Source organism: Bombus affinis, chromosome 4, assembly GCF_024516045.1.
Source record: "Bombus affinis isolate iyBomAffi1 chromosome 4, iyBomAffi1.2, whole genome shotgun sequence".
NCBI lineage: Eukaryota > Metazoa > Arthropoda > Insecta > Hymenoptera > Apidae > Bombus > Bombus affinis.
Window position 1 is genome coordinate 6,349,228 of NC_066347.1, and position 23,857 is coordinate 6,373,084.

General features: G+C 38.0%; 3 protein-coding genes across 7 annotated transcripts in view; 2 read left to right on the top strand and 1 right to left on the bottom strand.

Moving 5' to 3' along the window:
• Positions 1-2,021: 2,021 nt before the first annotated feature.
• LOC126915715 (probable ribosome biogenesis protein RLP24) lies at positions 2,022-3,183 on the bottom strand. Its single transcript, XM_050720661.1, has 2 exons — positions 2,939-3,183; positions 2,022-2,673 (listed from the first exon to the last, which is right to left on the bottom strand). The coding sequence occupies exons 1-2, from the start codon at positions 3,017-3,019 to the stop codon at positions 2,242-2,244; spliced, it is 513 nt and encodes a 170-aa protein (XP_050576618.1). The 5' UTR covers positions 3,020-3,183; the 3' UTR covers positions 2,022-2,241.
• Positions 3,184-3,614: 431 nt separating this feature from the next.
• Positions 3,615-5,159, top strand: LOC126915708 (cytochrome b-c1 complex subunit Rieske, mitochondrial-like). Of its 2 annotated transcripts, XM_050720646.1 has the most exons (5): positions 3,615-3,796; positions 3,881-3,910; positions 4,173-4,325; positions 4,406-4,583; positions 4,669-5,159. In XM_050720646.1, the coding sequence occupies exons 1-5, from the start codon at positions 3,706-3,708 to the stop codon at positions 4,955-4,957; spliced, it is 741 nt and encodes a 246-aa protein (XP_050576603.1). In that variant the 5' UTR covers positions 3,615-3,705; the 3' UTR covers positions 4,958-5,159. The 2 variants fall into 2 exon arrangements, with proteins under 2 accessions (XP_050576603.1, XP_050576602.1); XM_050720645.1 differs by having other exon boundaries at positions 3,615-3,910.
• Positions 5,160-5,304: 145 nt separating this feature from the next.
• The window catches only part of LOC126915697 (zinc finger protein chinmo), a 72,391-nt gene continuing 53,838 nt past the window's right edge, over positions 5,305-23,857 (top strand). The window contains exon 1 of one of the 4 annotated variants that reach the window (XM_050720621.1): positions 5,305-5,896. Coding sequence is in view for 1 of the 4 variants with exons in the window: in XM_050720616.1 (XP_050576573.1) it covers positions 13,732-13,807 (76 nt within the window). In the remaining 3 variants the exon portion in view is untranslated. Of the gene's footprint in view, positions 5,897-7,046; positions 7,066-13,675; positions 13,808-14,250; positions 14,267-23,857 lie in introns of those variants that run through there. The other 3 variants (XM_050720622.1, XM_050720616.1, XM_050720623.1) reach the window with 3 other exon arrangements.

Below are 23,857 nucleotides of genomic sequence, written 5' to 3' on the forward strand. Positions count from 1 at the left end.
CGCGGGCGAAACGACCGACAAATCTGTCCCGGAGGACCCTCCAAAAATTCCTCGAAAGCAGTATGTGGCCCATTATCTACGCGTTTCTTTTCAATTTTAGTCCCTCGTGCGTCGTACTGTTGCGAACCTTTAAGTGGATCATCGTATTATACGTATTATATGAAGACAGTTCCCGTGTTTCTTTCGGTTATTGTCACTATAATTAATCTCGTAACCGAAGAAAGAACGAGTGGAATTTGTCTGCACGTTGTGTAGCAAAGTGACGCAAGATCGAGTCGAGCACTTCTAGTACTCGAAAAAAATGATTAATCACCTTATATGACGAGCAGAATGTGCGTAATAAAAAAAAAAAAAAAGGAAACACGAATTCATGGAATTTCGTCGTGAATCAACCCGCAAAACACGATGCTTGTTTTTAGATATCCCTTTTCCTTTTTTTAATCTCGTGATGTCTATGTGATGAACGGAGGAATGTGGGTCACATAGCTATTCGTTCTCTTGATTTAATATAATTTTGCGTGGACGAAGTTACAAGTGTTCCTAAAAATAAAGTATACTCGTAAAAAAGAATTTGAAAATACTTTAACTTCTCTTTTTCAAGAATAACTGACAAACTGATATTACCATAACTTCTCTACTAACGTATTTATGTTGGTATTTATATCAAGCAAATACGAAAAATTAGAATTTTAAATTACTTAAACTAAGGCAAGAACAGATATAAACGAAATCAGATACCAAATGTAATTGAAACGTAGAACGGCAAACAACATTATATTTTGCCATGTACAAGATACAAATAAAAATAAAATTGTTTTAATCTTGAAGATCTTCTCGAATAACCTATGCCCTACGAGATGGAGCAGTCTGTCGAAATGATTATTTATCAACTATTACATCTCTTCCAAACATCAAATACATAATTAAAGTAACTTAACGAACGTTCATAAACCGATTGACGTTCCATTAGCATGAAATCTTCGAGTTCACGTTGGCCAAGGCTAGAGCAAATACGGTCGGCACGAATCAAAGGATAGACCTCCAAAAAGATTGGCCATGGTAGCTTTGTCAGGCGGAAGAAATCTGCAAGCTCATGCCCTTGAAAATCCTTTCTTGCCGCATAACTCGAGTGGTCCTGTATCGGTCTCTCTCTCGACTTGCGTTCGCGTATACTCGCACACCTTGTACGCTGCTCTTCTGTTGTTGTAACACATTTCGTCCGCGGCAAACAACACCCCGCGGTTTACCTGGTAATTGCTGGAAACACCGGTCGAGTGTTTACAGTGTCATCGAAGTGCGGTGGTCACACCTTGCCGCATACGACCACTTGGAAACCACGTTTTCTTCACCTGGGACCTGCCACGGTCGAACACCTTCTCGAGGGTCAGCAAACTATTCGAAAGCTCGCTCTAACGGCGTTTTGCGCTTCAAAGAACCATAATATCAATGTGATTGATGACTTTGTTTGCAATCTTTTATGTGATTATTAGTGTATTGTCAGTGGCGTAATGCTTAGGGAATCGTAGGTTCAACACTTTCACAGTGTAGTACCAAAGAGGTATACTTGCAATTGGGTAAGCCATTAAATATTAAATTTCACGTCATAAATGCCATCATATGTAACGCAATTATTAAACATTTATTTCCTATAAAAAGTTAAGGATTTATATTTTTTATATCTGATATCAGAAATGTAAGAAATCTCGACAATAAAGAAATATATAATTATTTATTTTCTGAATCTTGCTAGGTCTTCTCGTAGTTGTTGACTTTATCGCCTTCGACGATTAAGTTCAATATAATTACTATATTCGCCGTAGTAAATCGCAGAGGGCGTAAGAAACACTGATTTTTTTCGATGTCGGTATTTCAGAACACTTTCATATATCAATATTTCAGAATTTTCACAAAATTTTTGAGCGTTCTAAGTTTCCAAATTATTTAGTACTTTTAATGAATTACTCATAACAATTAAATTAATAACTTAGATTAACTTAGATAAACAATGGCATTACTAGTACTTAATTTGATATTAATTTTATTTATAATTCTTACATAAATATGTAATTATGTTGTACTATAAAAAACGAATTTTATATAAATTGTTTATTTTAAATAAAGTTTTCTTTCATCCACAATCTGTCTAATACATGTAAAATGTAATAAGTTTAATTGTAGACTTTTATATAAATTATTCCATCTTATCGTGTTATGAATATAATCATCGTATAATAAACAAAACTAATTCACTTCCATTTCTTGTTGTTCTTGTTCATCGTTAGATTCCTGCATCTCTTCTTGTTCGGTTTGTTCTAGTTTCTTTCTTTCTTTCAATCCTGCAGCAGGTGATCTTATGAGTGATAAATCACGTTGAACTTCTTTAATATCTCTTTCTTGTTCTAATTCACGTCCTTTACGTAATCGTTGCATTATATGTAGATTTTGTCTCTTCTGTTTGATAGTTTCTACTTTTTTGATCGCATCAATTGCATTCTGCCATAATTCTCTATTATATTTAAGTGGAATATTTCTTCTTTTCTCGAATTCAAATGATGGATCCACAGCTAAGTCCTTGCCAACTGTTTTCCTGTATGCTTTTGTCCATTTGACTTTCCTTGGATTCTTCTTTTTCTTAAACGCAGCATGGCACTTTGACCGACAAAATTTGAATATCTATAATATAAGTAGAATATGACATGAAGAAATGCATAAATTGTAATACTTATAACATAATTTATAACAATTATCAATTGTCCACATATTGCACAAAAATTTATTGTTATTAAATATAAAAACAAAGTAGTATCTAAATGTACACATAACCTAAAAGTCACCAGAATGTTGTAGTTTTAAATAATTCTTCTAAAATCATAGAAGAAATGTAGATGTTATGACGAATATGTACAAAAATTCTCACCTTACAATCTTTCATTCTTACCTTACAATCATTTCTTACAAACTGGATTCCATGTCCCGGATAAATCCGGGACGAACAAAAATAACACGTTTCTATACGCATGTTGCATGTGCTTGTGAAACCTCAGACAATCCAGACAATATAGACGCTTTAAATTAGTAGTTATGCCATCTATGAACCATTGTATGCATCATTGTGATATTTTGTAGAAGAATTTTCCAAATGTACAACTTTTAAACGTGTATAACTGTGTGTATGATTAAAGCGGTACAAAGAACATCTATGAAATATAATCAATGATGTAGTCAAAGTAACATATATTTTAAGGCTTGATTTTATCATCATATCATTAGATAATTCTATAAAATAATACGTATTAAAATTTTCAAAAGTAGCAATATTTTTTATTGAAATTGATATACCTCACTATGCATGTAAATATATGCCATAGCAGATCATAGCTTATTGTGTTTGAAAGGGAGAACTAAATATTAGAATCAAATTTAACTACACATGTGTAAATTATGAATATATAATCTAATTTATATTTATTTCAATTTTGTTAAAAGATCAGTTGCTGAAAGTTAAGTTTCGCGATTAACTACATAGCTCAATCAGCGACAAGGTATGTATCTGGTTCAATACATTATAGCGCGACATCTATTAATTACACGGAAAATTTTCCGCGAAAGTTGCAGAGTGGAGACCTCTAAGAACGTAGTTCTTCGGATCTTACTTAGTGTCCGATGAAGTTGTCTCGTTTGGACGTTCGTGCGTAATTAAGAAAAATGAATGTTGTAGCGAAATCAACGAGCCTCGCTCCACTTTTAAGGTCGACGACTGTCATTTCAAATGGAATGCAACCAGTATCTGGAAAGGGTATCGTACAGAAATCAAAAATCATCACTAAACCTGTCGTCGATCGAATGCTCGTTCAAAGTTTGTACGAATCTCTTATTACAGGAGCTCTACGTGTCAGTTCAGGAATTGGAGGTTTGAGGCTTTTATTTAAACATTAATTTATTAGATTTCGTGTATAAACAAAATACACTCTTAGATATTTCGATTATATAATCGTATGGCGTATGCGGTACATGTCTCAAAGATTATTATTGTATCAATGTATTAGTTTATTACAAATGTTGAGCAAATATTTGTCTTATTTTAAAACATTGAAATATACTATTTTTATCTTTAATATCCTATTTTATACTCGATGTAGGAAACAGTATTGTCAATGAATTGATTTTTATAGCAAGTTTACTAGCAACACAGAGGAGGTTGGCGCATACTGATATTCAATGGCCAGATTTCACTGATTATCGTCATAAGGCTGTAAAAGATCCAAAAGTTCCAAGCAAACATAGCGCTGCTAGTCGCAAATCATTTACGTATCTTGTAACAGCTAGTAAGTATATCTTTTAATCTTCTTTGCATTATTCCATTTCAATAATTACAGAGAAATATAAATATTGATTTATTATATAGCAACTGGGGTTTGTGCGGTTTATAGCGCAAAAACAGTTGTGCATAATTTAGTAGCTTCTATGAGCGCTGCAGGTGATGTACTTGCTTTAGCAAAGATTGAAGTTAAACTTGACAGTATTCCTGAAGGAAAGAATGCTGTTTTCAAATGGCGTGGAAAGCCTCTGTTTGTACGACATAGGTAAATATTACTAAACATGATTATATATCTCTTTTCTAATTCTATTTATGTAAATTGAATGACCTTTGTTTTGAAATGATAATAGGTCACAGAAAGAGATTGATCGAGAGGCTCAGGTAGATGTTGCATCTCTTCGAGATCCACAAGTAGACACAGATCGCACACGAGATCCAAAGTGGTTGGTAGTTTTGGGTGTATGTACGCATTTAGGATGTGTTCCAATTGCAAATGCTGGTGATTTTGGTGGTTACTATTGCCCTTGCCATGGCTCTCATTACGATGCCAGTGGAAGGATTAGGAAAGGTCCAGCTCCTCTAAATTTGGAAATACCACCTTATGAGTTTGTTGAGGGAAATGTATTAGTTGTTGGTTAATGCATTAATATATGTAGTGAAATAATATCATAATTTATATCTGGTTTTCTCAGATCCACATGGTAATTATTTCGAAATTCTTAACTGAGGATATTATTAATTTAATTAGTAATGTCTTCTATGGTTAAGTATCACTATATTGAAATATTATAAATTATGGTCAAGCTGTACAAATAAAAAATTAAGCTTAACCAAAATACAACTTGTTCGTATTCTTTATTCACGATTAACGTTTATTAATTTTATCAATGTAGTATTTTAAACAATTCTACAGTTATATATAAATTTAGCAAAATGAAAAATATGTTATCTTGCTTTATAATTATTTTGATGATTTATATGTAGAATCTACTATTATGTTTTATTTCAATTGTAAAACAAAATTATTATGTAAGGTTATCGTAGTATAGAGTGCAGGCGTACGTAAATTTCGTAACAGCACTACATTCTATATCAGAAACATCTTGAAAATCAAATAAGTGGTCTTCCTTCCACAAGGCGGCGCCACTAATTCCGGACCAAATTTTCATTTTCAATGCGTGACAAGGGCGTCTATACGACCGACAATCTGCCGGCCGATTCTCTGTTTTCAGTCGCCTTCGCTGCTGGCAGCGTACGGACGGAAGAGTTGAGAATTTTTCGCGAAAATCGGTTATCTTTCATACATTGTCATTCTTTCACAGTCATTCTATATGATGATCCAAATATCCTTAATCCCACGACGAGTGATTTCCGCGATCTGACATTTAAAATAAGAACGGAAATGTTTTGTTAAAAATGAGATTTTTCCTTGCGTGGAACCGGCGTTTAGTGATACGTCGTGAAAGAGTTGGAAACGAATAATTGTTTAACGACACGAAGCGAAAGTGACATTTGAAAAATTCAGAAAACGAAGAATAGGAAAAAGGCGGGAGACGGATGCGTGGAAAACCGCTTTTTGTAAGTTCTTATTTATTTTACCCGATATCTATGCTATTGCATTCTTATTCGGTTTTTTTTCTATATAATATATGGTCATTTTAATATACGTTTGGTATATATTATGTTATACCATGTGTTATATCATAACACATCGTAAAAGTTTGGAACAATAAAATAATATGCATAAACAATTTTAAACTTATAAAGTAGAGCTCATTTTCTTATTTTATTTTGTTATACAAAATTACACCTACAATGTACAATGTTATATGTAACTAAATTGTAATATTATAAATCCCCAGTATAAGAAATCTCTTTTTGGAATATACATAGGAATATCTTGTCGCTATCGTTATATTATTAGTACTGTACATTTCAATGTTAAAATTCTATTAAAATTAAAATACTTCCGAATCATCTTCGACTTAATCTTATTTTGATATCACTAAAAGATTCGTTCAGCTCAAACAAAGTATAGGAAGATTACTACCAATTTGAGTTTTATGATGAGATTTTCTTTAAAGCGTTGAAACTTTTTTCATTTGTTTAAATAATAATAAGATCGATAAACAAAAATTTAAGGGCCGTAAGACGGCTAAAATATACAATTATATTAGTATCATAAATACCGCACGATTCTATTTCTATTGTTATTAATATTATAATAAAATATCGAACTTAACGTCGAATAATTCCTAACGTAATCGATAACCGATCGTTGCTTGAATGGATTTCAGTACACAATTTCTCGTCGCACAAATTGACCCTTACGACAACCTAGAACAATTGTTTTCGTAACCTTAACGGCGGCATATGTTTGTGTTTCTGCATGTTTGGCTCCGCCCGGTACGATGACTTCTGTACATTCGAATCATACTTTGCATTTTGCTAACGGTTCGAATAGGAGTCTTATAGTTTTTGCGACACCACTTGCGTGCCTTTCAGTTCTTGTAAACAAAGACGAGATTATGATTCATGATCGTTCGAAATTTCGGCCATTATGCTAAGGTCGGCCCTGCATATCGGAAGCTAGATTCGTTACTCGATTCTACATACGTATATCGTGTCTTATATATATTCCTATATATTTTTATTATTATAAATAATTAAAATTTAATTATCGATTCGCGAGTGATAACTCGAAATTGAAATCTACGCTATTTGGGACACCTCTGCTTCAACAATCGGTGAGAAGTTAATAGGATTCATTTAATATTTCTAATTCATAAAATACATATCGTATTACTAATCGCTCAGATTATATCTGAAATATGTTATATTCTAAATTAATATTACAAGTACTAGAGTAATGACTAATATGTAATTTTTCATAGAAACTTTATTTATTTATAACATTGCACTTTTGGAATTCTGTAACTTGTTCTATGAGTTGTTTGCTTCCTTGCGTCATATCTTTTCATATATCTTATATTTTGTTTCGTTCGATACAAGTCGGTATTTCTAATATCAAACAAAATTGCATAGTCTTTGTAGTCGTACAATCTTTGAATTTTAGACTCTCCCTAATTTAGATATATATACATAAAATTTCACCGTCTCTCGAAATTTCAACAAGCAAAATTCTGTTACGTATTCGTTTGCGTGTAGAATTTGTACCTCGGCTTTCCCGCGCACACACAATGACTACAATTGGCACATATCCTTATTTTCCAATGAAGCGTTACTTTTATCAAGTTTTATTTCATTTTCATAGTATGAAATTATCGTAGCCATACGAAAGTACTACCAAATGGTACGAAAATGGAAGTAATTAGGTAATATACAAGCACCATCTATCTAAACTCTATTTATTCAAACGAAATTTTATCTAGTGCTCGACTAACTGGTTAAGTTAATCTATTTGAACGTGAGTTCAATTATGCGAATGAAAAATAATACCTAATGGGGAAAATTGGTGAACATCTATTACACGAATCCTATAATCCTATTACACGATTATACATATAAATTAGTTTGTCTTCCCGACAAATCCAGAAAAGTGTACTTTTATTGTACGTAAATAATACAATAAATATTTCTTGTAGCCAGTTTACAATACAGTTTCTGTATTGCTAATCCCCTGCTAATCCCAGCGAAAAATTGCCCCTCCGAGAAAATCGTATTTTACGGTTGCCTCTAGTTAATTACCCATCTTGATGACATAGGACGGCCTGATCCTACCAACAAAGGCCATAAAGTCGTTATTGTTCGCTAGTTCCGTGCACTTTGTTATTCAACCTTCGGAAGGCAGTGTCTCTCTATGTCGATCTGGTTTACTGTTTGCAAAGCCGATGGCTACCCCTCCAGGATATTGAATATGCGGAGGATTCGTACTCTTACATGGAGTATAGTTACAAGTGCAAAGCCGCGGCTACCGGACTTTTCAGATCGCTGCAACCCCATTTCCTTACCCTTCTGCGCTCCTGTGTGTGCCTTCCTCTTCTCTTTTTTTATTTTTTTCTTTTTTCTTCATTCTGCGCCTCCGTATAAGCTGCACGGTGTGCGCGTTCTCGCATTCTAATTCTTTATGCAGCCGGCCAAGGAAATTCACAGTAGGAATGCACGGAAGGGAGGTTGCAAAATCCAGTTCCCCCTTTTTCTTCTTCTCCTTTTTCCTTCCCTCTTTAAACCAAGTGAAAGAGAGAGAGCGAACGTTTTGTGCCCTGCATTCAACTATCGGGACGCACTCGGGCGTGCGCGTGTGTGCACACACGTAGCCACACTACGTAACTTAGCCACGTGTTCGTGTTCGTGTGCGCGGGCTAGGGAAAGCGCGCGAGAGCGTTCGTTCGTTGGTCGGTGCGTGCGCGCTTCCGAAAGTGAGTGGGACACGCGGGCCTTCACGCTGAAGGAGAAGAATCAATAGATGTGCGTTGCATCTTGCCCCTCTTGTCCCCTTTTTCGGCTACCCCGCGCGCACCCCTTCTTCCTCGACAACCACTGACTCGACCTTCGCACGAGAGAGCTCCCGCTTCTCCACGATATTCTTCTGTCTTCCAAAATCATCCCTCCTTTTCCATACGCCCTTTCCAGTGATGCAGTTCAGTGCGTACTTCTTTCTCCTTCTTTGTTCGTCGTTCAGAGAGATTTCTTGTTTTCGAGGAAATTGATTCGGTGAATCATTTTATTTCGCTGGGGTAGAATGTTTAGGTGTTTTTGTTTCTTGGGCGGAAGGTGGTGTAGTGGTTCGGGGTTCGCTGTCGCTCCAATTTTTTAGATACTAGTAACAAAGATAGGAATTTTAAAATTGCGTTGGCTTATAAATTAATTGTATATGATTTGGTAGATCGATAGTTCGTTGGAATTTGATACTTTGTATATTTTTATAAATTAGTAAGCACATCGTTCAAAGGCGGAAACGATGGTAAGATAAGATGCTTTAATGCTTAGACAGCTACATAGCTTTGTGCGTATCCGTCTTTTAATCTTAAAATTTTCTAGAATTATTTTCGCACAAAGCGTAATGGGAACACCGTCGATTTTAATCTCCCAAATGAAAGATAAAAATATTGTATATTCCTTCGAAATTAATTTTCATTTTCAAGCTTATTGTAATCCCTTATAATTTCTCGAAGATCACGTTTTCGAGGGTGGAATCAGCTGTGCGTATGAGAAAGTCTCAACGATTTTGTTAACGTCGTTGATCGATTTTGCACATCGTTTGTCCTTCCCAGGTCTTACGACTATTCTAGCTTCTGTCATATAAATGATTTTATCGGACTGAAATTCAACGCGTAAATCTAGATACTGAGGTGGATAAACGCCGTATATGCCAGCAAAATAGAGTGACTCGAACCGTATGGTTGAATCGTGAGTTTAACGTCGACACTAGCCGGTTACATCGATTAGAAGTACAAATACCTGTCCGTGTAGCAACCGTCCTCTTGGCCGAATACCACTGAATTATTTAAATGAGGAATCGTCGTTTAATGATGCTCGTGTTGCTTCCCTTTTCCCTTCTATTTAGTTATTCACACTGTGTATTTTCTTTGCATATAGTGTCTTGTACGTGCTTTTACTGGTTGGATATATTATTCATTTTTATGATATATTTTATTATATTTATAAAGAAAATATAACTTTCTAAGATAATAGAACAACATGGAATGATTTATAGATTTGATAAATATAATTTTTATTGAAAGAAAACACAGTTTTTTTAAAAATAATTGAGTGTCATAGAATAATCTAGAGGCAAATGTTCTAATATTTTATAATTAATGATTAATAATAATTCATTAATTAACTTATAATGATCTACAAAATAAATTTTCCATTCGATAGAACTAATTGCACTATGCGTTGAAAGGGATACGAAAAACTTTCATAAATTTATTTAATAAATAACAGGTAAAAATTCGAAACAGGATAGACGTGTATTCGTTGCATCGTTGTTCGTTTCGTTCGCATCTTCCGCAATCGTTGAATGCAGTTGAATGCACCGCAGAACGCATAGTAACGCACGTGTACCAACGTATTTGCGTATTTATTGATCTATCTGCTGGCGTTTATCTGTGTATCGCAGCCCTCAAGTTCGGAGGGTTGCACAGGGTGCAACCTTTAACGCGTGTACACGTACACACGTAAGTCCAGCAACAGGGTTTCTACCACAACCCTTGGCGCGAATCTCCTAGATGAAACTAGTTTACGAGCAGCTTTACCCATTTCGCATTATATACCTATTCGTCTTCCTTCATTCTCCAAATCTTTCTTCAACGACCCCGTTATACCTCTTAAACCCACAAAAAAGGGAAAGAATTAAAAAGATCTTTAAAAGTAAAAGCCAACGATCCAAAAAGCAACAGTCGAGGTATCAACTCCATGATTTATCGTTGGATCGTAGATGGTCACAGGAATTCATAATAGAATATTTAATATCGAAATATACGTGTATGTTATATTTATTTAATATTTTACACTTTACGCACTAAAAATTATTATCAACCATTCTCATCGATCTACATAATAAATTATAATATATAACAAAATATACAAAACAAAATATGATAATTCAACGCAAAATAAAATTTGAAATCGAGTATTCCAGCACAATGATACTAATCGAGGGTTGAAAGTTGCATTTTACATTGAGGAAACGAGCAAACAGGAAAAATACAAACTGAAACAGAGCCTCAGAAAAAATCCGTAACGACGTAAGCGGGCACGAGTAATCGTAATCACGTGTAACGTAGGTAGAATTCTAGAAACGAAGGTAGTCCGTGAAGAAAGGGTGAATAGGTTAATCCGGAGAGAGAAGAAAAGACAAAGAGAGAAAGGGAGGCACAGGTGAAAGTGAAGCGAAGGTGGTCGAGTTAGAGCGATGTTTGGGAGGGTGAAAGGAGGTTAATGATTAGTTCTTCCGAGGTCGGGGGCTGTTGCCGGGTGCAGGTTGCCTGGCTCTCTTCAGACCGCCCCCCTTTAACCCTCCGCTGCCCCCGAGGACATCACCCCTCTCGTCCCTCTGGCACCCTCCCGGTTTTTCGCCCTTCAATCCCCTCCGTACTCACCGATTCTGCCAACCTCCAAAATTTCAGACCCTACCACCGACGCAGCTCTACGCATACCGTGGGGGTGTGAGAGCTTGCAAGGTTGTTCTCCCCTCCACGTTGTTGCCGCTATCTTCAGGAACGTAGGCAGCTAGGGCGCGCGGAATTTCTCACTGGCACGCGTCCGAAAAATTTTTCTATTGGCTCGCCGGTCTCCTCTCGTACAATGCAGATCGTGCTGGATCGTTCTTGACTAAGGACGAAAAATCTCCAGGGGATTCCGGTATGCGAAACAATGCCTTAATTATCGAGCGATCTCAGCTATTCGAACCATGGGACGAAATAGGGGATCACAATGTAGTGCGCTTTGGACGCCCGTTTCCTGCGTTCGTTAAATTTTAATTGTTAGGGATACGGTGGTCATTGGTCCATTTTTGAGTTGGAAGGTCCTGTGGTTACGTTTCAGTTAAATCTTGAGTCAGGTGTTTATTTCCATTTGAACTTATGAATTTGTGTTTGATTTTATATTATTCGGTAATTTAGGACTTGGTTATGGTATTGTTTCGAGGAAGTGGGACGAATAATTAGTTTATTACTGTCCTAGTCTATAAAGTATTTAAATTCATCCAATGTTCAATGAAAGTTAAGGTATAGGTACATACATTGTATACGTATCTTTAATACTTTGCCAATTCCATAAGCAGACCAGGTGTTTCTAATTAATCTTATTCATATTATTATAATTTGACAAATGAAAATGGGAATTATATGTTTTTTTTTTTACTATTTAATTTATGGCGCGACAATAGATTTTTACAAAAACGAATGACATAACGAAAGGAAATGTCAGCCAGTCAGGAAATATTTCATTTCTCATCCCTCTATCTCGAACGCAATGAAGACGCATACGCAACGACGGACAGTCGTAATTAATGCGTTGACGCCAGAAACTGTCGACCCGTGAAGCAAATGCTCTCTCTGTCACCTGGCTAATCTGACTAACAGATACCACTCGAAATACGCATCTCATACATCGGTCTTTACGGTTGAAACGATTGAAAAATACCTATGAGCGTATCTCGACTTTATCGGCATATATCATCCGACCTTAAACAGATTTCGAGTACCGATAGAGATTTCGCTTCGATACTTTGTAACAAACTTGCATCTGTCGGTTAAGTTTCTCCTCACAATCGGATACCGACGATTCGGTATACCTTAACAGTATAGTTTTAAGCCATTCTCACTTCAAACACTAACAAAATATGATTTTTGCTCCATTTACAGAAAAATTTCATGGGATACAATTCTATTTATTTGAAGAAAATTTTAATTTTTTAAATGTAAAAATTATAATAGGGAGAATTAGTGGAATACCATTATATGAACTCCAATTACATAAATTTGTAACTTGCAATATTTGAAGAACGTAAAGGTAGTAATAATTTGTGAAATATGCAAATAGGTTAATAAATATCTATAGTGTGCGCTACTAGTTAACGCTCTCTAGTTGGCGCTAGTGTCTCGTCACCGATCATCAAAGCCTTAAGCCCAAAACTTCACCGTCCAATCACTTTCTTTCTTTCTGATTCGTACAGCGACGAATCAGAACGATCAGAATCCGAGTCTCCAACGAAGCACATTCATAGTTGTCAACAAATGTCGTTAGGTCGTCTATTGCATAGCAACGGTGTGTTTTTCGTCGATTCGACGCTCGGTCGTTTCGTTTCATCCTCTTTTTTTCGTCCGGTAGCGCGCTAGCGAAATTATCTTATCGATTCAGGGAAAGAGAACCTTTGGTCGACCTGCTCGCCAATGGTGAACGCGGCAAACGTGTTCATCGAAAAGCATATACCTACATGGTAATATAGAGAAAGAGAGACAGACGAGAACACTATAGAAAGAAGGATAAAAAAGGACGAGAAGCGGAAAGCAAAGGAAAGTAGATGAAAAAAAGTTGATCGCTGCTCGCCCTTTGCAACGTCAGCCCTGGCTGAGCCTTGTAGCAGGCCGAGTACTTTCTAGCGAAAGTGATGGCTGTGGCTGGCCGGTTGCTTGCGTAGGAAAACCGACTCCGGTGGTGGTTGTGCGTCGCTCGACGTTGGAGGCGGTTGTTCCTCCACCTTGAACGCGAAGCGCTCGAGGTGGTCGCGGGTGGGGTGGTTAGTAGCTGAGGCGGGGGTGGATCGGCCAGTTGGAGGGTACGGTGGAGCGAAGGGGGTATCGGTAACCTTGCAACCCTCTTGCGTACACGGAGGAAGGGGAAGTGACAGGAATCCCGGGAGGAGCGGTGGGTTATGGGTTGAAGGCAGTCGGGGGTGCAGCCGCACGGGGCGGCAGTGACGGGCGTGACGTAGTCGGAGGAGGATGTACGCCCCTGTCGGCGAGGGCCACGGCAACCAACAACCATCCCTGGTCAATTCATGGTGGCTTCATCCGCCAGGTACACCGTGTTCTCCTCTTCATATTGTTTCGCGCGCTCTGTTTAGGTGACACGTATTTGCCTAAATATTTTAATACTTTGAAATTTTCGGAGAAATCTGTTTTTCGGCGAGATCAACTGTTACGATCAACAGATCGAAAATCGTACAAAGTACGTATTCATAATCGAACGAACAGTTAGTTTATTTTTTCGCGACTTACGTTTTGTGACATAAAATCGCGCGTATTTACGGTGGTTAGTGGTGATCCTTATCGATCGTGATCGATTATATTGGTTATATTCGGCAGTCTCATTGAACGATCGTCAACGTGCTTTTTATGATTTGTGGGTGATAGGTACGTGGTACGATAGAGGGTCTGCACTTTCGTAACGTTGACTCTTAGATGGCGAAGCAGAATTAACGAAGAGCGTTTTTCCTCAGTATGCTACCTGTTGGGAAATACTAGAAGTCGTATACCTGTAAGATATGTTTTTGTATTCTTCGATTGCCAACCTACTTTTATCCATATAGTTTTTATATATTTGCCGCTTCGCGTTTCGATCAAAACTTACGAAATACGAATCTTTTGCCTTTCTCATAAGAGAATAACGTTTAAATTCGATATCTTTAACACGGTTTTCAAATTCTCAAATTCTTCAAATAGAAGAATATTTAAATCAACGAACGTTTCAATGAAATTCGACAGCTCTATCGTTTTTCACATTGAAAATTCATTCCAAATTACTTTGTCACGAGTTTCTCCTATCAACTACCTACATATTTATAGTTTCCCGTTTGACTAGCTTTTAAAGTTCCACTCCATGCATTCTCATTAACCGTTAAGTTCGGTAAACGAATCGTTTCATGCTCGTTTTACGTTGAATCACCGTTATTTACATTTACAGTGCTCGAACGACTCTCGTTCCCTTTGTTTTAATCTTATGCGGCGCATGCACGTGCTACGTGCACCTCTCGTGCATGCGTATGCAGTCCGTATAACGGTGTCCAACGCGGAACTGTGTTCGTTTAGTTCGGTTCTTTAAGTTATAAAAGAACAATCATGCAAAGTTCCATTTCCTCCATTCAATGTCCCTTTGCTACGGTTCTCGCGGGTTCTGCGTCCAAAAAACTGTCTGACTGTTATGTACGTAGTTGTTCCGCCCGAGACTGGCTATCTCCCTAACGACTTTTCTTCGAGAAACGTATCGCCACGCATTTGTTTTACAGCAAAAAGAGAAATTGTTCCTCTGGGACCGTTTCACGTTTTTTATTCGTTCTTCTGATTTTTGATGGCGTGTCGCAATAAATAATGGCAGATGCTTTTCTTTCGCCTAAATACATTGGCCTCGTTCTATGTTTTGTGTGTGAGAGAAAGTTTCCGAATAGGATTTGTAGAATTATTGTTGCTTCTGTTATACACGGTTAATTAAGATATCTGTTTTTGCGTTAAACATATCGAGTAGTAATGAACAAATTGGTATCTCCAAACATTCGTACTTCGTCTTACTTTTCATCAGTTAAAAGGTCTACACACACGATTGTTTCATTTTATACAACAAAAGTAAATATATTCTTTCATATATTCCCATAATTTACGTAATTGCACTCTATATAAATTTGTAGAAGAGAAACGTAAAGCTCGAGCTTTTGTTGCATCGTTTTCCAGGATATCTTCTCGTTTGTGAAAGTAGCTTGTTCAAAAAATTCCAGGATTCCATCATACTAATTAGTCATTCTCTCTTTCGTTGTAAGGGACATTGCACGCACATGCACGTATTTATATCTTTTCAGAGAGAATTAATCATTCGCAGGAAGTTCGTAAAAATTTCATAGTTCGATTCGTCTAATCTTGAGCAGCTTATTTTATTTTTATTTAATTTAGAAGACACTAAAGAAAAATAGTGAGAAATATTTACGTAAAAATATTCATTACATGTATTTAATATGTTTCGCGTAAAAATATTTATTTAAAAATACATATTTGGAGGATGAAAGAGAATCTAAAAATTGAAAACGATATTCTGGAAATTGGAGCAGAGGCTAGAAATTATGTTTAAAAGGTAAAATAAACACGCTTATAGTAGGGGGAAGACATCAAACAGTGGAAGGAAAATCGTAAACGTCTGTTGGTAGTCGAATTCATGTCAGACTCGTCGTCGTCTTAGAGAACGAAATCCTATCGCTGAAGGCTGTTTGCTCCTTGTTTCCCGCTGGATTCCCGCGTGAACCGTGAAATTCTCGGTCGTGGATCGCACCAATTTCGTCTTCACGCGTTTCGCCTTGTACGGAACGTTCTACGCTCGATTTCGTCACCGTTTCCCGCGTCCTCGTGGCACCAATTCTCGCGCTTCACGCCTTCGTGAAGCGGCAAACAGCGGTGGAATACGCGGTTGTCGCATCGATAGGCAGATTGGCACGTGTCATCGATTCCTGCACGTGCCACCCTTTAGTTCTGTTCAATTTGCCGATCGAAATATTTTCAGCTTCGAAATTTTGCTTAATTGGAAATTGAAGTTTAGGATCTTTTATTTAATCATCCTGATCTAAGAACTTTTACTAATTTTATTAACTATATAAATCTATCTATATAAAACATTATAAAAAATTGCCTCTTATGTTTATTTAAATGTTTTTGTACGTAAAGGACTTATTTAATTCGTTTAAGCTTAAAGCTAATATCGCGTTAGAGTTCTTTAATTGTATTATTCGATCCTTTGAATGTGCCGGGTTGTCGGATGCACTGGTGGCATATGTTTCGTTAAAGTCACATGAATAACCACCGAAACACTTATCTTAATTGCGTTGCCGACAAAATAAATTGTTACCGGTATACGTATCAAGATCAGGTCCCTGCATCGATTTGTAGGAACCGTCAGACAGTCTCCGGGAGCTTGTTGTCGATGAAGAAACACCTGCTCTCGTACGTTAATGAAATTTCTCATTTGTTCATTTGCCTCTATCTATTTTACTTCTGATCTTCTGCTCCTTGCGAATTCTTCCGACAATATAGCAAATTTCGTAATTTCTGTTAAATGATTCTTCGTTGTTGCCGTATGTATCTCATGGATGTTACAATTGGAGACTTATGGAGGAAGGACACGATACGTCACATTCTCTATTTTTCGTGTAAGAACACTTCTAAGATACGATACTTTGTCAACCAGTCACGTATTACGAAAACTGTCTTCTTATAAAAGCAAGTTACGTGGTTCTTTTAAAAAATATTTGCATCAAAATTATTGATTCCTCAAATCTCTTAGAAAATACTGATTTCGAAAGCGTTTATCATCGTATTTTACATGACAGCTATGTTGTTAATTTCTTCATAAAATTTCCTGCATTTGTCATCTGTATCTAGCAGGTTCACGTATCTCTCAATCAAATTAGTTGCTCCTCTTTTTAGCTACACTGTGTGTACGTATATTAGAGTACATCCGTCTAACCACCAAATAACATAAAAATCAGAGAATCAACAAAATTGTACTCGTCACGTTTTGCCGCTGTAATCTTCGATCGAAACGATCGATGTAATCCATAGGTTCGTGAACAACGTAGCGATTATTTGCTTTCCCTCCCGCAAACTTCTTCTCGTCAAGCGTTTCTTCTTCGTATTATGAGTATACGTTTGCATTTTTAGGCCGAAATTTTCATCAGACGGGAACCCTTCCTCTGCATTTTCCCTACCACTCGGCAATTATTACCGGGATTCAGGATTCACGCAAATCTCGTCTTTCTCTCTTTCTCGCTTTATCTTTCGTTCGGGGGCGGAAGCTTCTGGAGAGTCGTTGGATAAGGGGGAAACATTGCTGCGGTAGGAATCGTTGGCTGCAGTATTGACTATACTTCACGGCCAGCTCTTTCGTAGAATACTAGAATGTATTTTCTACAACGTTATCGCCCTTCATGCTATGCCACGTCGCTTCCGCCTCTGACGCAACCGCTGCCTCGCTGCTCCCGAGCCTCCTCAAATTTCGATGGGGCGAATGCGCAGGAATGGCAAACGCCTAATTGCGTTTTTCGCTGGTTTGCTGCTTGATGCAAAGACATCAGAATCACAGTCCGTTTCTTCGTCGAGTGATCGAGTTTTCTCGAGGGTTTAATCTGCATTTTATACGTCGTATGCATAGTTGCGCAGGATGTGTATTTTTCTGAACAATTAGTATACTTTTGTTGATTAATCTTTCGATTTCGGTAATGGAAGGTGTAACGTGATGTGGATTGATTTTACATAATTTTCCTTTATATGAAAAGGCAAGTGAGAATACGTGAAATAAATTTGTTATTTGAAAAATAATGAAACGATAAGAACATTATTTATTATACAAAATTCTCTACCTTAATAATAATAATAATCATCCACTTTTTCAATCGTACAAACTGAAAATTAGATATACATACGATTAGATATATTTCAGGCTGCGACTTTTTCAATAAATTATCTTTCAACGTACGATACCTTACGACATAAAACAATCGCGCACTGGATAAGGAAAGAAACATATTGTAATTTCGTTAACGCGCTGGCAATAACGTCTTCTAAACTACTCTCTCCGAATAATACCTTTCTTCTCGACGAGATATTCGTTTCCAAAGAAAATGTACATCCTTGGCTAAAGTAACCCGTGCCTTTGACCGAACCTTGCCACTAGTTAATAGAATAGGTTATCAAAGCAGTGCCACGTTCTCATACCTATTGAACACAACCGAGAGCAGCAGGGTCTTTAATTGAATCGGCGAAATAATTCAGTTACTAGCTACACAGCGTAATGCACTAATGCAGTTTTCTGTCTGAGAGAAAAACAACGGTAATTTGAACGTAGGAATAGCTGCCTGGAGAATCACCCCCATTACCGTTCACGCGAATGTTTTTGCTCTTGAAAATGTGATTTTTGCCGGATAACTGCGTTTCAGCTGGTTTTAACAATTTTGTGGAATATTAAAAAAATCTTTCTGCTGACTAAGTTTATTCACGAATTTTCGAAAATTAGAAGTAATTCTTTGAAAGATTTTGACGTTGTCGACAATTAGAATTTTTGTATAATATATATTAGGAAGTTATCGAAGCTAAAAGTTCTCTGAATTATTCCAGTCTTGCAATGGAACAAAACGTAGGTACTCCGGAGCACTTGTCGAGAGAACTGAAATAATTCAGAGAACTTTTAGCTTCGTAATGAATAAGTTTAGGGCATAAGTATGTTAGTATTTTTATGTAGAGCGCAAGGAACTGCATCGATTGGTGCAGTCAAAGATATAGGCTTTTAAAAAAAGTGCAGTTGTATCTTTCTGATGCATCGATGCACAAAAGTGCATAAAATTAGCTGCATATTATGCACCGCCTGATACCATTTGATTTTCCCTTATGACATCTTCTTCTATCCCTAACCGTTTAGGAGATACGGCCTGTTCCAGTTGCGTGGGACACTCTGTATATATATACACATTACCTTTTACGACGTCAATAGATATTTCGTAAAGGACGTTAGACTATTGGTATCGCGGTTGAAAATGCGGTATCTGTAGATTTTATATTATTGCGATGCACGTGTGTTATGCTTGTACAGGATCAAAGTAGAATTCATCATCTATGTACGTATAATTCGATCGATGGCCAATATAACCACTTATTATCGACGACATAAAAATGCACTTTGTCATTGTCAACGGCGCAAAAAGCAATTGCCCGTCACAATCATTCCCGCGTCAATTTCGCGTATTTTTCGCGATCATTCGCAATGGAATGTGTCTTGGCCGAAGTGAAGGCTATAAAACAGTCATATAACTCCAACGAAACGCCAATTCCGCTCTCAAGAAACGCTTCTAATGCCATTACAACGGAGCCCGGTTTTCACGATCTTATTGTGCGCGACGGAACCGTCAACTCCGATAGTCGACGTTAATTGGATCTTTGATACATTTTCCAAGAATCATCAACCGAGAACACTCGGCATTGTCTTCTTCCACGAACACCATATCTGAAATTTTCTGCTCCAACCTACTTCATTCTCAATTTCCAATTCTCCAACTACCCTTAACGCTCTTTTCAACTACTGCTTCAGTCAAAGGGGTGACTTTTCAACGATTCGAGCAAAGGAACAAAAACCAACTAAAATTCGATCAAAATCAAATAACTTTTAGAGACTGTAAGCTGTAAATTCGTAGTGGTGAAGTTCTCCATCATTTTGAAGTGTGAACATCATACGGAAAATTGCTTGCGATAAGTACAGTTTTGTTAATCGTTTTAGAAGAATTTGTTTGATCCAACCAAAGCTACAATTGTCAATACGGACGATATTTTAATACCTTCGATCTTTTAACGTCTTTCGCTATCTTAATATAGTATAAGCATTGGACAATACATTATTTGTTACCTCAAAATTAAATATAAGCGATACAATGTTGATAACACCAGATTAATTGATTTAAATTATTGAATTTTAAAGCCGCGCGTCCTGTAAAAAATAGATAATGAGACTTATCGTGTTGTCCTATAATCTTCGTACGAAACCTATACTTTTCTCTACCAACAAATATAATTTAAGCTTTATTACCACGGGTCCTCAATTACAAAAACGAAAAAAAGAAGAGATCCATACAACGCAACGCGTCTCGTCTGCAGGCCAGAATCGGTGACATAATACGCGTCGCCATAAGAGTACCGCCGAATTACTCGCCCGCGCACACACTATCGTATATACATACTACATACACGTACACACAGATGAAGTAGTACATACACGAACGCCGGCTGGCTAGCGCGAAATCAGCGCCGGTGTTACGCGCTCGCATACCAGCTCGCGGAACCCGCGCCGCGGTTGTGCGCGTGCGCCGTGTAAACTGCGTGTGCGCTGCAGCGCGCACTCACCCCCGCCACCCCGTGTGCACACGCCCGTGTTGCAGCGCGTCGCGCAAGCGTGCGCGTGTGCGTGCGCGTATCGAGGCATTGTGTGCGTGTCCAGGGGCGCGCGTGCGGCCCCGCAGCGACCTTGAGCCTCCTCGGTCCTCCCGCGAGCTTCTCCCTCTATTCACCTCCATTCCCCCACCCCACGCACTATATCTCCCTCCCCTATCATCGTTGCCGCAATTTCTCTCTCTCTCTCTCTCTCTCTCTTTCTTTCTCTCTCTTTTTCTCTCTTTCACCTACGCTCGCTCACTCCCACCCCCTCCCTTTCGCTTTCCTTTGCTCCGAGCGCCACGCAGTTAGCGATGGACTCGAGACACGTTCGGAATTGATTGACCGAGTCCGTCGAGTTTTTCTGGTTACTTTGAGAAGAGTTCGATATTGCTAGGAGAATTTTGTGTGGTTTCGGAGTTTGAGCTTGTTTGATGAGGTTAGGCTTGTATCGAAGGTTCGGGGTAGGTGGAGGTTTAATGTATTGTAGAAATATGATTGGGCAAGTTTTCGGTGGTCTGGACCCTCTTGCACGATTAAACTAATATTGTTAGCGAAATTTTACGAGTCGCAAGTTACAAGTTAACGGTCGCAAGCAGAGTCTCTCGTATTACAGTGACAGATTCGATAATGAATTTTAGAAATGAGTTTGACCAGTCGTCCGATTGTTCCATGTGAAATTACAAAATTATAGAAGAGTCGGCTGTAACCTATAACTTGTAACTCGACAGGATCTGTTGCTTTTCAATCGCGTCATTGAAATACCGAAGCGGTATACAGCTTCCATTCATTCAGCATGTTCTATGAACCATTCAGAAGCCACATCAGGTCAACTTCATAAATTATGAAATACTGTTACACTGATTTTAAAGCTTATCTTAGAACTTAACATTCTTTACCTCTCGCCATGAATGAACTTATGCAAATACGTAATATTAATCTTCACTTAATAAAAACACTGATCTCACGTGACAAATACTATAATTATATATAAACTTGCGCCTCAACTTATCAACTTAATTAACTTAAATTTCAACTTAAATTTCCCTTCTTTCACCATTTTCAAGCTGGAACAACGTTCCGAACAGCTCCGATCTTCGTATAGGGAAATTGTTTGGAAACTCGTAGCAGAGAACTCGATGGCCATCGCTAAGCGCCACGCAGCAATGCCTCGAGCGGCTGAATTTCCATCTACCTTCTCTCTCGCTCGCCCTTTCCCCACTCGTTTTCATACCCCTTCCTTTCATTACTCTCTGCTGTTGTGTCCGCCTCTGTCCCTCTCGATGGCTCTCTGACAGTTTCTCTCTCTTGTCTCCCCACGACTCCTACGCTTTCTCCCCCTTTACCCTTCTAACCCCTCACGAAGCTCGACGCCTCTTGCACGCACGCAATGCCAGAGCAGGGAGTGCACACTAAATTTTGGCGGACCAGGAACGTATATAGCCTCGCTCCGCGATGGTGTCATCCTATGGGCGTGGGTTTCATAAATTATCCCCTCGGTGGTGTTTTGACGAACGATGGTAGATAAGAATCTTTGACGTTCTTTATGAGGTTTTGTCACTCCCCTGAATGAAAACCTCGAAACTAGCTGTATACGATTCATTTTCACGCCAACGTTAAAATATTAGCTGTGTTCTATCTTCAAAATACTTGAATAATTGAAAATTTTCCAAACGTTTCGCTCATAAACGTCTGACCATATATTCGTCTGAGCAATATTGGTCCATTCTACTTAAACGTTCCTTCGTAATACGGAAATTTTCTTCGTCAGTTTAGTAATCTAATCCTTGCGTTCTCGTCGTATATATACGTTAGTCGATGAATTGAACAATGCGTTGACACAGTACGAAGAGTGGATTCGCGCAATAAATCCGTAACAAAATTCCTCATCGAAAAGCGTGATAGCTATAGCGATAAAGCAATGAAGACGTTTCGAGTCTACGATTCGCGGCTTGTTTTCGTCTAACTGACTCGTATCATCGGAAGGGTTATTGTCAGACCAGAGAATGACGCGAGACGGTCATTTCGTTCCGATTCACTCAACCGCTCGTAAATTCTCTTCGTGACCTCGACTCGAACGCGTCCGTATGGTTGCGCGACTCAGCCGACGAATATACCACGGGGCGTAACTGCAATTTCAAGAACCGTGAACACCTTACGCCTTCTTTTGACGTTTCTCCTTGGTGAATCTTCTTTCAAGAAATCAGCCTCGTTACATAAGGCGTGGCACGCGTGTGCGTTGAAGAATGTCGTGTGCACACTTGTTCATCGAACTCTTTACGTAGCCGCTTCTGTTTGCCTTTCAAGTTTCGGCAAAGCCAAAGATAAATACTCATGGTCCTCGATGCTCAGTTTGGTGGTTCGAGCATTCGATAAATTAATGGACAGTTCGTTACACCGCTCCAATCTCTGACTTCGAATAATTCGCCATGACGAGCTTGAAACGAAGGCTCTCCGATGCCTGTGTCAGGTGTGAAAGTAGCAAATTGTACACCTTGAAAATCGAATTCGTTGCGCTTCATTTTCGTAAACAGACGAATTCTGCTGAGTAACGCGGCCGTTTCGTAACCTAACCGTGCTAACGCGCCATTCAGATATCTTTAGGGACGTTAGATTCTTTTGTTGAATTCGCTGAATAGTAAGAAATATCGATTAGAAACTTGTGATATTGACCTATGACCGAAGAACTTGGAATCAAGCAATAATTTCGGATGATAGCCACCTTTTTCCTTTTAATCCCTCCATTTCCAAGTTGTACGAGAGTTAACAAATATTCATTTGGAATTTTTCTACCTTTCTGTTATTACGTGATAAATAACCAACTAATGCGAATATTTTGGCATTTAAAATTGCGAAAGATCGTTATCGAAGTTGTTATTCTATATAAATTTTGTAATATTCTGCTCATAATAACATCCTGTTCCGTAACTCGGAATTATGTCATAACAGGATTGCTGTAAAAACAAATGGGTTGAATTAGAAACATTTAGTAATAATCTTAGCCATCGACATAAATTTCAACGAATGTCTACCAATACCTTCGAATATAAAGCTTGATAAAGAATCGCATCGTTGGATCAGATCGTTGGATTAATTAGATCGGAAGATTAAAATTGATCCTTCGAAGCGATCCTTCCCTCCAAAGCAGTCAGGGGAGAAGAAAAATCGAAAAGGCGTGGAG

Coding starts and splice junctions, on each gene's coding strand:
- LOC126915715 (XM_050720661.1), bottom strand. CDS start 3,019: ATGCGTATAGAAACGTGTTATTTTTGTTCGTCCCGGATTTATCCGGGA. Junction 2,674..2,938: donor TTGTAAGAAATGATTGTAAG/GTAAGAATGAAA, acceptor CTTATATTATAG/ATATTCAAATTTTGTCGGTC.
- LOC126915708 (XM_050720645.1), top strand. CDS start 3,706: ATGAATGTTGTAGCGAAATCAACGAGCCTCGCTCCACTTTTAAGGTCG. Junction 4,326..4,405: donor TACGTATCTTGTAACAGCTA/GTAAGTATATCT, acceptor TTTATTATATAG/CAACTGGGGTTTGTGCGGTT. Junction 4,584..4,668: donor CCTCTGTTTGTACGACATAG/GTAAATATTACT, acceptor AAATGATAATAG/GTCACAGAAAGAGATTGATC.